Here is a 13,449-nt window from a genome sequence, read left to right as displayed (position 1 = left end):
CTCACCTGAGTGCTGGACACCTCCTCCTTTGCTGCATCCTATAGTAAGGTACGTCCTATAATCTGGAAAGTGCTGCATGTACGTGATTCTGGAGGCCAGACCTGGAAAAAGCAAACTAAAGTAGTAGTTGGGGGCACAATGATTTGTATTTAATAGCATAATAATAATACTGCAAAAATGAAAAGGAAAAATGGAGGTTAAGTGTGAGCCTTGGGACATCTCCCCTGCACTAATGTAACTGTGGAATGATTAGTATAATTTTATTTTGACCACGAAGGTGTCTCTTTGCCAAGAATGGCGATATTTTCTCTGGGGTAGGCGTTCGTTTGTGATGTTGCTAGGCAGAAGCTTCTTGTCTCTGCCATGGGGCACCTGATACTGTTTCCTATGTACTCTGTAGTGTCACGTTTCAGCTCCGCTCATATAACAAGCATCAGATCTACCTTTTGTATTTAGATGTAACAGCTCAGTCTGGTTTCTTTCTCTTCCATTCTATTGCTATGGCCATGCAGGCGATGAGCGAGGATGAACTCCTGGATGCCCTGACAGAAGGGTTTGACATTACTCCTGCCCCCTCACAGTGTGCCCCATTACAGTCCTCTGCGGTAAGTCCTGCGCACGCTGCTTTCTGGGCCTGCTCTGGATGTTGTGTGTGACCTCTGTGACTGGTTTACACGGCTCCTTTTATATGGCCTATAGAGCCAGTAGAAGGGGTTAACCTCATCTCAGCCCAGTGTAATGCCTCTTTATGGTACTGCAGGCACAGTATTTGAGAACAATGAAAAAACAAATTCCTGAGGTTCTTCTACTTTCTCTTTTAGAAGGCACCTGGAAAATCACAATCAGAAATTGTGTCCTGTTCTAAAGCGTCTGCAGTACAGTCATCGGCAGCAAAACCTTCTGCCTCTGTAAGTTCCAAAATATGCCATACTGTTATTTCGAGTTTACAGTTAGAATACAAGGATTTATGTAGCGTTGGGGGTTTTCTTCTTATCTGAAGCATTTTAGATTTACTCCACTAAAGAGCAAAGCATAGTACATAACATAACTAGACAGTTGCTAATGATTCCCATAGGCCTACATAAAAAATGAGTCCACACGTAAAGTTTCACAGTCTTGGAGTTGATTGTTAAGGTCCTTTCACCCAGGCTGATAACGAACATTGGCCGATGTGCTGCACCCAATATGCATGCTGTATAGGAACATAATGGCCATATCTGTATGAAGGGGCCGGGCCTGAAGCAAGTGGAGCTGGATCTGATATATAGTTACACATTTTGTTGTTGATTAGGAGGTCATAGAAGACCTCTCGCCAGATCATAAGTTTCCAGTCTTTGCTCTTAATTTATTTAAACTGCTGCCTTGAGTGAGTGTTTGTTTTTTAAATCCGCCGTACTGTTCCAAATATATGGACCTTTTTTATTTTGTGCTAACCTTTATGGTCATTATGAAGGGGGAGTGGCTCACAGGAGCCTCCAGGGCGTGTCTATAGACTGCTGTGCATTATTATCCTGTGAGCACCGCCCCCTTGATAAAGACCTAAAAATTATCACTAGATAAAAAGGCCCATATCTCTCGAATTGTATGGCAGATTTAAAAAAAATATATATAGAATTCTTGGGAGCAAGTGGAATAAAATAAAAGTATAAACTGGCCACTTTTGACCTTGTGATTGGTGCTTTAACTTATAAAGACTGTAAAGCAATATGACTGAAACTCTGGCACAACAACCTCACTAAAAAGCTTTGGCGAGTGTCCAGGGTTGTGGAGCGGCATTGGAAGAAAATACACACACAAGACACTTCACAACCCTCGTATCTTCCTTATCCTACAACCCAAAACAGTTATTCAACACTTTTAACTCCCTCCTCCACCTACCACTGCCCCTTCCGACCTCCCTCATCTCTGCTAAGGACTTTGACCACACACTTCAAAAATAAGATCTACCAAACAAAGCAAGTCTTTATCGCTCAACCACCACAACCACTTTGTATGCCACACCAATGCCCATACCCCAAAACTTCCTTCTCCAACATCACTGAAGGAGAGCTTACTTGTTTCCTCTACAAATCACAACTCACCACTTGTGAACTTAACTCTATCCCACCTCCTCCCCAACCTCACCCCCACACTCATCCAATCCCTAAACCATCTCTTCCACCTATCACTAACTTCTGGTACCTTCTCTTCTGCTTTCAAACATGCTACAATCACACCTATCCTTAAAAAGCCATCCCTCAACCCGACCGTAATGTCAAGTTGTCGACCCATATCACTGCTCCCATTTGCTTCCAAACTCCTTGAGCAGTATGTTCACACTAAACTTTTCTCTCACCTCTCATCTAACTCGTTCTTCGACAACCTATAATCTGGCTTCCGTCTCGATCATTCCACTGAAACTGCCCTGACCAAAATTACTAACTACCTACTTACAGCCAAAGCTAACAGACAATTCTCTATACTCCTCCTGCTAGACCTGTCCTCTGTCTTCGACACAGTTGACCACTGCCTCTTACTACAGATCCGCTCTTCTTTTGGGGTCAAAAGACCTTGCCCTTCCCTGGATCTCCTCATACCTACTCAACTGCACATTCAGTGTCTCCCACTCCCACACTACCTCCTCATCCCGCCCCCTCTCTGTTGGAGTCTGTCAGGGCTTTGTCCAATGCCCCCTACTCTTCTCCATCTATATCCTTGGCCTGGACAATAATAAAGAATAATGTATGTATGTGTGATGGTAAAAAATATGTTGTAAAAACACATTTTACACTTCATGCTGTGCAGATACCCGATGATGCCTTAGATCTGCTGTCTGGTTCTCTGGGAGAAAGGACGCCTGATCCAGATGAAAACAAGCCTATAGTGGACGTAGTGAAGGTGAGGAGGACAGAAGACCACTGCTCTTACACTTAAAGCCACACTGACCCTAAAGCAAACAATTGCCCCACGGTTTGCTATACAACAGCATTTTCTGCATGATCTTGAAGCGCTCAGTCTCTTAGAAATCCTGCAGAGGTGGTTATTCTCCTGCTCATCACACCGCTCTATACCAAAGCCTCTCAACTATATCAACTACAGTCACACATTACAGTGACCTATAGGAAACTATAATGTACCATTAAAAAAATAAAACAGAACATGAGTACATATATAGAGTTATAGAAAACCAGCTTGTGCCTTCATCATACATAATGGCAGCATTGCGACATCTGCGGCAGACAGATATAAGCAATAGGTGTATCCTATTTAGTAATGATGTGTGATATCTGCTCCATGTGCAGGAGAGGGCAAAAGAGGAGCACATTGAGAAGCTTGGAGACCGAGATGACACAATCCCACCGGAGTATAGACACTTGCTGGACGGTAAAGACCAGGTAATATTCTGTATAGACGCATTGTCATTTGTTATGTACTGTATACTATTTTATAATTGTAATTAATTACTCATCCTCATCTCTACTTACAGGGAAAACCTGCAAAGCCAGAAGCACCAAAACCGCAGGTAAACCTGTAATACTAGCTTTCCTTTTATTTTGTAGTTTCCAAAAGTGTCTTAAGACATCAATGGTGGCTCAGTGGGTAGCACTGTTGCTTTGCAGTGGGTAGCACTGTTGCTTTGCAGTGCTGGGGAGTTTGTATGTTCTCCCCGTGTTTGCATGGGTTTCCTCTGGGTTCTCCGGTTTCCTCCCACACTCCAAAGACATACTGATGGGGAATGTAGATTGTGAGCCCCAATGGGGACAGTGATGACAATGTCTGTAAAGCGCTGGTAGCAACTTACTCCCTCCTTTCACTGTAATTAATGAATATACTCCTTTATGCTGAATATTGCATGTTTGATTTTAACACATGGGACCCTTGAAAAAAACTACATTTCTGAAAATACTAAATTGTAACGCAGACATCATTTCTAGAATCGCCCTATTAAAATCAGTGCCTTTTTGTTTTAGAAATCTTTGGATGACGCCGCAGCTATTGATCTGCTCTCCGGTGGATTTGCCTCTTGTGAAACTACTCCAACTGACAAAACAAAAAATTCTTCAAAGGTATAAAGTAATTCTCTGTAGAAAGTACAATATGGAAGTGTAGTCTGAAGTATGGACGTGTACAATGCATTCAGCGTGTCCGTGGGCAACTTTTGATCAGAAGGAATGTTTACATTGACTAGAAGTAGCCTCAGGATTAGGGCTCGTTCACACTGGCGAGTAGCCAGCTTATAATGAATCATTTCTGGTGGTTTCCCATCAGCAGACCCCCTCTTGTGTTACGGGATCACCTTGTGAACAGTTATTCCAATATAGTCTGAAAACTAGTTTAAAAAAATACAACTTCAATACAAGGTCGGCTTCACATATCTGCATTTCAGGGTCTGTGCAGCGACTTTGCAATTCTCAGACCGTTCTGAATTGTAGAAATTTCTTCAATAATTAATTATTATCACGAGAAATTACTTAAGTAATTTCCACAGACTTACAGTGCCACGGTCTTTTTATCTATTGGATTGTGGTTGGGACCCTACTTGAGCACATATATGGTCAGGAGTGCCATATTCCTCTACTGTGCACACCTAAATTAACAGCGTCCTATATGCCCATCAGGCTATGAGTTTGGGTCAGGAAACACAGTCGGTCCAGAAATTATTGTGGTTCACGGACTGAAATGTGGACGTGTGAAGCAAGCGGGTGCCTAAACCATAATCTTGTCTCTACTATAGGACAAGGCTGAGAAGAGTTCCTCCAGTACTCCGGTCTCCAAGACATCGGGGAAGGCTCCAGAGACAGCAAAGGTAATCTCATCACAGAAAACCGATCATTTGTGATACAAAATCAACTGATATAAATCCTAATGATCGCTATAAGAAAATGTCAAGAGAGATGGGTAAGGGCTGCGTCATTTCATCTCCTGATTGCTGAAAGGAGGCTCTCTGGTCATATAATATTAATACCAGGTTATAGAATATTAATAACCTGTCCTTAGGATAAAGGGATGTTGCTGAAGCAGAGAGAGAGGTGTCTACTATAGATCATCATTAAGTCGTCAACATCTCATCTGTGGGGCTCCAAGACTGAGCACCCCACCAATCATCTGCTATTAGTTCTGGGGTCAGCAGGATGTAAACATTGACTGGATCTCCTATGCCCTTGCAATGTATAGCTGTCAAGTAAGCAGATTCAAGAGAATAAGAACTGATCTGCTGTACTGGGCAGCAGCTGCTACACATTGAACATTGCTCCACAGTGCCGCTCCATGCCACGTGTTTACATCTGGACACTGCGAGTGCTCAGAACAGATGATTGTTGGGGGTGCCAGATGTCAGACCCCACTGATCTGATTTTCATAACACATCCTAAGAATAGGTAATCAATAGCATGTGGCCGGAAAACCCTTTTAATGTAAACTGACCATGCAGCTCCCAGAATAATCTCCTATTCAATGGCTGACCATGCAGCGATCCATGTTGCTCAGGTATATAGCTTTACAACACCCATGTCTGTCCTGAGGCAGATGGTGTGATAGCAGCTTTTCCTTGTAAAATCCTTTTTGCTGTGCATTATACTCTCCATGAGGATGTAAGTTTATGGACATTTGATAATTTCACAAAACAACATTCATTTTAGATAACCGGGTCTGTACTATGCATTTCTGATTATTTTCTTATGTGCATAAAATGTTGTAGTGTTAGCTGGGTGACACAATACGCACAATGGTCTGTATTCAGTACATGGACGTTTCTGCATTAAATAGGACTTTATAGTGTTGCTCAGCTTCTGGCCTACATTTAGCAGGGACTGTCCCCTACAATTACTATATCTAATTATAGTTCTTGCTCAGGCCATTACATTTCATCAATACTTCCCTAACACAATTCAGTTCCAAGTCTACAGTGATGGCCACCCAGCAGAATAACCAGTCCTCTCTGTTACAGGACAAGGTCGAGAAGAACTCTACAGTCCAGAAACCCGAGACGTCGGGGAAGGCTGCAGAGTCTTCAAAGGTATAAACCATATACGAGAAGTAATCTGCTATATACTGTTATAAAGCACATCAAATCCCCCGGGAGGTTGCGGCACATTATAGTATGGGCATCATCAATAAGATGTAGGCCAGACACTGCCTATCACACCTGCCTGTGTGACTGGCGCCCTATGCAAGCCTCATCTATGTGCATTGATAATACTAGGCAACCACCACTCCATTAATTGGTAGATTGTTAGTGGTTGCTCCATTAGTATTTTGCACCTGTGCTGCCCCCGCCTTTATCATGGGGATCTGCTGTGTCATGCTAGTGCATTGGTAATCTGACCTGGTGTTAGTAAGGCTGTTTCTTTTTCTGTGATGTTTTTTAGTTCATGTCTTTCTGTGAGTAGTTTTTTATGCACCCAATTTTTATGACCACCTCCTGTAATGGTTCGGAGGTGGCAGCAGTATTGCTGTAGAGCTATTTTAATGCATAAAAGTAGATGGACATCTCATTGTCAAGATGCAAATTCTGTGTTCAATAATGCATGTAGACAGCTGGGAAATCCCACTCCGGTGTCATGTCTAACATTGACATTTTCCTATACTATACAAAGGAATATTATGATTAATATTTAATCACCGATCACAATACAGGCCTCATACATTCATTTATCACTGCCTCAATCACCAGGGAGGCAGAGACGCATGTAAATCTCTGTGGCCTCCAACCCTTCATAGGTTACAAGACAACTTCATATATGACCGATGGTGTTAGGTAGTTTCAGAATGTCAATTTTTTTCAGTATTTTTTGCAGCGTTTTTCACCTAATCTAATGAATGGGGGGGACGCAATTTAGGATGTGTTGAATTTCCATATTTTTATAGTAGAATTTTTTTATTATATGTATACAAAAACAAGGTCCTTGTCCAGTTTTAAGCCTCCTACACAGCTGTTTCAGTTAAAGGGAATTTGTCAGTAGGATCAACCCTTCTAGAAAGTTGAATAAAATGATGCCTTGATATCTGCAATCCGATGTCTTATTCCAGAGAAATCCACTATTTTCTTATATGTAATTGAGATGTGCAAATATGGGCCGGACACTGATCTGTATGAGAATTTACCACCACGGCTTATTTTTAATAAAAGGGGGAGTTACCAGTGTGAGACAAGTAACTAACACAGAACAGGAGAACCGAACTTTGTCTCCTTACAAACACATTTGCTGCAGCTCTCACAGATGGGAGCTGTAGCTGAGAGGAACCTGCAGATGTGTGCGGTATAATCACACACAGCTCTGCAGTGAGATCAGGAGAGCAGAGAGCGGCCATTACACATCACACTGGTAACGCCCCCTTTCATCACACATCACACTGGTAACGCCCCCTTTCATCACACATCACACTGGTAACGCCCCCTTTCATCACACATCACACTGGTAACGCCCCCTTTCATTACACATCACACTGGTAACTCCCCCTTTCATTATAATAATCTGTGCGCCGATTCTCAGGGAGATCAGTGTCTGCCCATAGATCTTAACAGCTCATATACATATCAGAAAAATGTAGATTTCTCTGGAATAAGATATTGGATCTTGGACATCAAGGTATCATTGTAATCCTCTTCCTATGAACTACATGCCGATATAGACTGCTCAGGAGGGTTGATCCTACTGTAAGATTCTGTTTAAGTAAAATGTATTGTGAAAAGTAGTCAGCCGTTGCAGTAACTATGAAGGTTATGTTTTAAAGGGTATTTCTTCATAGTCTTTCTTTTAATAAAATAAAACTGATACCTTTTAGAATATTTGACAATTTTGTATGTATGGAGCTAATTAGTAACTATTCAAAACCAATAAAATCTATACGTATATTATTCACATGTTTCTGTCTATGTTCTAGTCTACAACTCAAAGCTCCTTGGAAAAGCCAAGTGCCCAGAAGACGAGCAAAAGTTAGACCAGGGGTGAGTCAACTCAGTATTAACCTTCACATTAAAAATAAACCAGCGTGTACTGATTATGAAGAGTGTTCTACAGAAAAAAGCTATGTTTTAATTTTTAACAAAACCTTGGGAATTTTTCAAAGAATCTGCAGCAGAAATTTGAGGCTTTATTGAAATCTGTCATCAGGTTTTTACAGTACAATACACATACATCATTAAATAGATCTTAGGATCCAGTGAGACTGGTGTGCTTACTTTGACAATCCATGTCAGAATGGCTGTGTATCTACTGCAGAGAAAGATCCCAAAAATACATTTACAGCCATACTGACATGGATTTATAATAACACCAGCCTTATTAGGTCTAAGATCTACGTATTAATGTATGTCATTTGTACTGTGAAATCTGATGACAGATCTGCTTTAAACTGTGAGTTCTACCATATTTGTATCGGTGTATATGCACACGGATCAGTTCTACTGTAATTTAGTGAAGCATAGCATTTATGTCATATCTCTCATGACAGAATAATTAAAGTTTGAAAAACTAGACTCATGTGCAAGGATGGAAGCTGCACAAGATGCATTGCTCTCACCTATAGATACATGAAGATATCCTTCCTAAGGCTAGGGTCACACAAGGAAAAATTCTGTCATTCCAGAGAATTGGGCAATTATGCAGGTCAGGATTTGATCAGAGCTTGATCAGGGTTTGATCAGAGCTTGATCGGAATTTCTCCATTGTGTCATCCAGGTGCAATCCGAGCACTCATAGAGTTGCATGGCAAAGTACGATCAGAATAATAGATCAAACTTGGGCATGCTGCGATTTTTATTTTTTTTTTTATTACTTTATATGCTTGCGTATAAGCCGAGTTTTTCAGCACATTTTTTGTGCTGAAAAAGCCCCCCTCGGCTTATACTCAGGTATATACCCGAGTATATAGAAATTCCGTTGGTGGATAGTGGGAGGGGGGGGGGAGTTGCGGTGGCAGAGGAGCGGGGCACGCACAGTAGCCGCTTCTGCAGCTACCACTTGTGCCTGCTGCTAAAGGGAAATGAATATTCGCTCTTCTCCACTCCCATAGGCGTGGAGAAGAATGAATAATCATTCTCTTTAGTAGCGGGCACAGAAGCGCTGAGCCGTGGCTCCTGCTGATAGTGCCCGCTACTAAAGAGAGTGCATATTCACCCTTCTTCAGAGGTGAGGAAGGAAGTTGAGTATAAGTGTTTATTTTTTTATGTGTGTGGTGATGGGGCCATACATACCAGGATTGGGGGATGAGGAGGCCATGCATACCAGGATTGGGGGGGGGATGAGGGGGCCATGCATACTAGGATGGGGAAATTTACCAGTAGCTGCTGCATTTCCCACCCTAGGCTTATACTCGACTCAATACGTTTTCCCAGTTTTTTTTTTTTTTGTAAAATTAGGTACCTCGGCTTATACTCAAGTATATACGGTATTATTTATTTTTTCTTCCGAGACAGGCTCTGTTTGAGGGAAAAAAATTGGATATGTGCATAGCCCCATAGCATAACATTGGCCTGGGTGCGATTCGATGTGTTGTCGGAACGCACTGAGACTGATACGGTGGTCTGTACGAGCCCTAAGTGTGAATTGCAGTGTATCTTTAGATCATAGAGAAGTGCACTGGTTGTCTCTGCAGCTTTTCACATAGGTGTGAGCTGTTTTATCTTGAGTATAATATTGGCTCATTGACGTGGGTTTATGATGATGTTGCTCCAGGTTGGTAGACCCCTGGTCTAGTGTTAATTTTCCATTGTAAACATTCAATTTAAATGGCATGTGACCATGTCCTGCTACTAGTGGTGAGTACAGAATGGCAGCATGGCTCCGTACAGAGATGACTTACCCCTGATCTTTTGTGCTTTCTTTCAGATGCAGGTTCAGCTTAGGAAGAACAAAGACTGATACAAGGACAATGCCTTCCACACTGTACCTTTCCCTATATCCTGTTGCGTTTATGAAAGCGCTAAATTCATTTTTTTTTCTTCCTTTTCTGCAAATTCTGATTTTCGGTTCTTTGAGGGGCAAAGCTTCCATAGTTGTAATAATAGAATATCTAATGTAAGTAATAACATGAGACCTGCAACCTTTGCACATATTTTCCACATTGAATGCGTGAGCTTGAGAACACGTGAGGTGGCAGAGTCATGTGTACATTGTACCATAGTGAGATGACGGCGTTGGTCACATTATTGTATTAGTGTTACAGGAGCTGCATGTAGATCAGTACGTAACAGAAGAACATCCTCTATGTTTACCAGAACTGTGCCTTTTTACTCACTGATCTCCCTGTTCATGCACATAAAACGTAATGGGGCTTCTCTGGCACGGACACGACTTTATCGTTTTGCTTATATTTTTGTAAGGAGATGGTTGCACTGATTCCCAATAAATTGATTTGCTATGGATATTTCATAGCCTGGTGCAGAGAAATAGATTTTTACTGGATGTGTGTCAGTGATATAAGGGCTATTTTGCTTTAAACTGTGGAACACTATCTGAAATAAAGATTCATGAAAACCTTGGTCTTGCTCTAGTTTCTCAATGTGTTTTTTTGTGAAGGTTTGCACATACTTTTTGTCTACATAGTGTATTGGGACATCGCACCTATAAGAGCTTTTATGACCTCCCATTGTAAATCCATAGGCATTAACATAGAGTTGGCCCCCATTTCACAGCTACAACAGCATCCACTCTTCTGGGGAAGTTTTTTTTACATCCTTTTGGCGTGTCTTGTAGGTATTTTTTGTCCATTCTTCCAGGTCAGACATTAGTGTTGGACCAGACAACCTGACTTGCAATCTACAGTGGGTATGGAAAGTATTCAGACCCCTTTAAATATTTCTCTCTTTGTTTCATTGCAGCCATTTGGTAAATTCTAAAAAAGTTAATTTTTTTCTCATTAAAGTACACTGTGCACCCCATCTTGACTGAAAAAAAAACAGAAATGTAGAAATTTTTGCAAATTTATTAAAAGAGAAAAACTGAAATATCACATGGTCATAAGTATTCAGACCCTTTGCTCAGTATTGAGTAGAAGCACCCTTTTGAGCTAGTACAGCCATGAGACTTCTTGGGAATGATGCAACCAGTTTTTTAGACCTGGATTTGGGGATCCTCTGCCATTCTTCCTTGCTGATCCTCTCCAGTTCTGTCAGGTTGGGTGGTGAACATTGGTGGACAGCCATTTTCAGGTCTCTCCAGAGATGCTCAATTGGGTTTAGGTCAGGGCTCTGGCTGGGCCAGTCAAGAATGATCACAGAATTGTTCTGAAGCCACTCCTTTGTTATTTTAGCTGTGTGCTTAGGGTCACTGTCTTGTTGGAAGGTGAACTTTCGGCTAAGTCGGAGGTCCAGAGCACTCTGGAAGAGGTTTTAATCCAGGATATCTCTGTACTTGGCCGCATTCATGTTTCCTTCAATTGCAACCAGTCGTCATGTCCCTGCAGCTGAAAAACACCCCCATAGCATGATGCTGCCACCACCATGTTTCACTGTTGGGATTGTATTGGGCAGGTGATGAGCAGTGCCTGGTTTTCTCCACACATACCGCTTAGAAATATCACCAAAAAGTTCTATCTTCATCTCCTCAGACCTGAGAATCTTATTTCTCATAGTCTGGGAGTCTTTCATGTGTTTTTGAGCAAACTCTATGCAGGCTTTCATATGTCTTGCACTGAGGAGAGGCTTCTGTCAGGCTACTCTGCCATAAAGGCCCGACTGGTGGAGGGCTGCAGTGATAGTTGACTTTGTGGAACTTTCTCCCATTTTCCTACTGCATCTCTGGAGCTCAGCCACAGTGATCTTGGGGTTCTTCTTTACCTCTCTCACCAAGGCTCTTCTCCCAAGATTGCTCAGTTTAGCTGGGCGGCCAGATCTAGGAAGACTTCTGGTGGTCCCAGACTTCTTCCATTTAAGGATTATGGAGGCCACTGTGCGCTTAGGAACCTTGAGTAATGCAGAAATTCTTTTGTAACCATTGCCATATCTGTGCCTTGCCACAATTCTGTCTCTGAGCTGCTCCTTGTGCAGTTCCTTTGAGCTCATCATTCTCATTTGGTCTGACATGTACCATGAGCTGTGAGGTCTTATATAGATAGGTGTGTGCATTTCCAAATCAAGTCCTATCAGTTTAATTAAGCACAGCTTGACTCCAATGAAGGAGTAGAACCATCTCAAGGAGGATCACAAGGAAATGGACAGCATGTGACTTAAATATGAGTGTCTGAGCAAATGGTCTGAATACTTATGACCATGTGATATTTCAGTTTTTCTTTTTTAATAAATTTGCAAAAATGTCTACATTTTTGTTTTTTTTCAGTCAAGATGGGGTGCAGAGTGTACTTTAATGAGAAAAAAAATGAACTTTTTTAGAATTTACCAAATAGCTGCAATGAAACAAAGGATGAAAAATTTAAAGGGGTCTGAATACTTTCCATACCCACTGTACATTCTAGTTCATCCCAAAGTTGTTCAATGAAGATTAGATCAGGGCTCTGATCGGCCAGTCAAGTTCTTCCACACCAAACTCTCCCAACCATGCCTTTATGGACTTTGTGTTATCCTTCCTCCACCAAACGTTACTGTTGGCACAATGCAGTCATGCAGGTAACATTCTCCTGCCATTTGCAAAACCAAGACTTATCCATCGGACTCCCAGATAGAGAATCATGGTTCATCACTGCACAAGAGCGGTAGCGTGCCTTACACCATGCCATCTGACATTTGCTATTGTGCTTGGTGATTGTAGAACTTTCATGCAGACCTTCCGCCAAGTAAATTCACACCATGAAGCTCATGGAGCAAAGTTATGTGCTGATGTTAATCCCAGAGGAAGCCTGGCTTCTGCAGTTACTTACTCAGAATGTTGGCAACTTCTATGCACTATGTGTCTCAGCGCTTGTCTACCCCCACCCCCACTCCTGTAACTTTGCTGAGTTGCTGTGGTTCCTAAATACTTCCACTTTTCATCAATACCACACACAGTTAATAGTGGAATATTTAGAAGAAATCTTATATACCTGTGGTGATGGGACTAAATAAAAATCCTAAATTCAATGAATAAGAGGGGTGTCCCAATATTTTTGTCCATATAATGTTTTATAAAGGACCAAACTTAGTGTTTTAATTATGACCATTCATATAATAAATGGATGTCATGTGTCCATGCAACCAAACAAACTGCATATGATGATAGATACGAATAGTCATTGACTGTATAATGTATTACCTGTGTAGTGGAAATCTCTTCCGCTTTCCTGCATCTTACATTGTGGCTTTCTTTCCTTGGCCATGAAATTCTCACTAGAATTGACTACTGTACATTGCTCCTCTTTCTGCCCTACCACGGTGTGTGTATGTATGTACAGTGTGTATGTGTGTGTGTGTGTGTGTGTGTGTATGTATATGTATGTGTATATATATATATATATATATTACTGTACAAACATGGTGTGCTACAGGGGTAAATTTTATACTGTGTACCTCTTTAATCTAACAAAACAGCCATCGGA

At 41.5% G+C, this 13,449-nt stretch overlaps 1 protein-coding gene across 5 annotated transcripts in view; it reads left to right on the top strand.

Moving 5' to 3' along the window:
* The window catches only part of CAST (calpastatin), a 195,332-nt gene extending 184,870 nt beyond the window's left edge, over positions 1–10,462 (top strand). For all 5 annotated transcript variants that reach the window (XM_073678218.1, XM_073678209.1, XM_073678226.1 and 2 more), the window contains 10 exons: positions 513–605; positions 822–908; positions 2,785–2,877; positions 3,282–3,374; positions 3,467–3,502; positions 3,951–4,046; positions 4,715–4,786; positions 5,927–5,995; positions 7,864–7,927; positions 9,810–10,462. In XM_073678218.1, the coding sequence (XP_073534319.1) occupies positions 513–605; positions 822–908; positions 2,785–2,877; positions 3,282–3,374; positions 3,467–3,502; positions 3,951–4,046; positions 4,715–4,786; positions 5,927–5,995; positions 7,864–7,920 (696 nt within the window). In that variant the 3' untranslated portion in view covers positions 7,921–7,927; positions 9,810–10,462. The remainder of the gene's footprint in view (positions 1–512; positions 606–821; positions 909–2,784; positions 2,878–3,281; positions 3,375–3,466; positions 3,503–3,950; positions 4,047–4,714; positions 4,787–5,926; positions 5,996–7,863; positions 7,928–9,809) is intronic.
* Positions 10,463–13,449: the final 2,987 nt, after the last annotated feature.

This window comes from Phyllobates terribilis, unplaced genomic scaffold, assembly GCF_046119375.1.
Source record: "Phyllobates terribilis strain yellow unplaced genomic scaffold, ASM4611937v1 Scaffold_1__5_contigs__length_1240528914, whole genome shotgun sequence".
Lineage (NCBI taxonomy): Eukaryota > Metazoa > Chordata > Amphibia > Anura > Dendrobatidae > Phyllobates > Phyllobates terribilis.
Note: the sequence above shows the minus strand (reverse complement) of the source record. Positions and strands in the feature narration are given on the sequence as shown.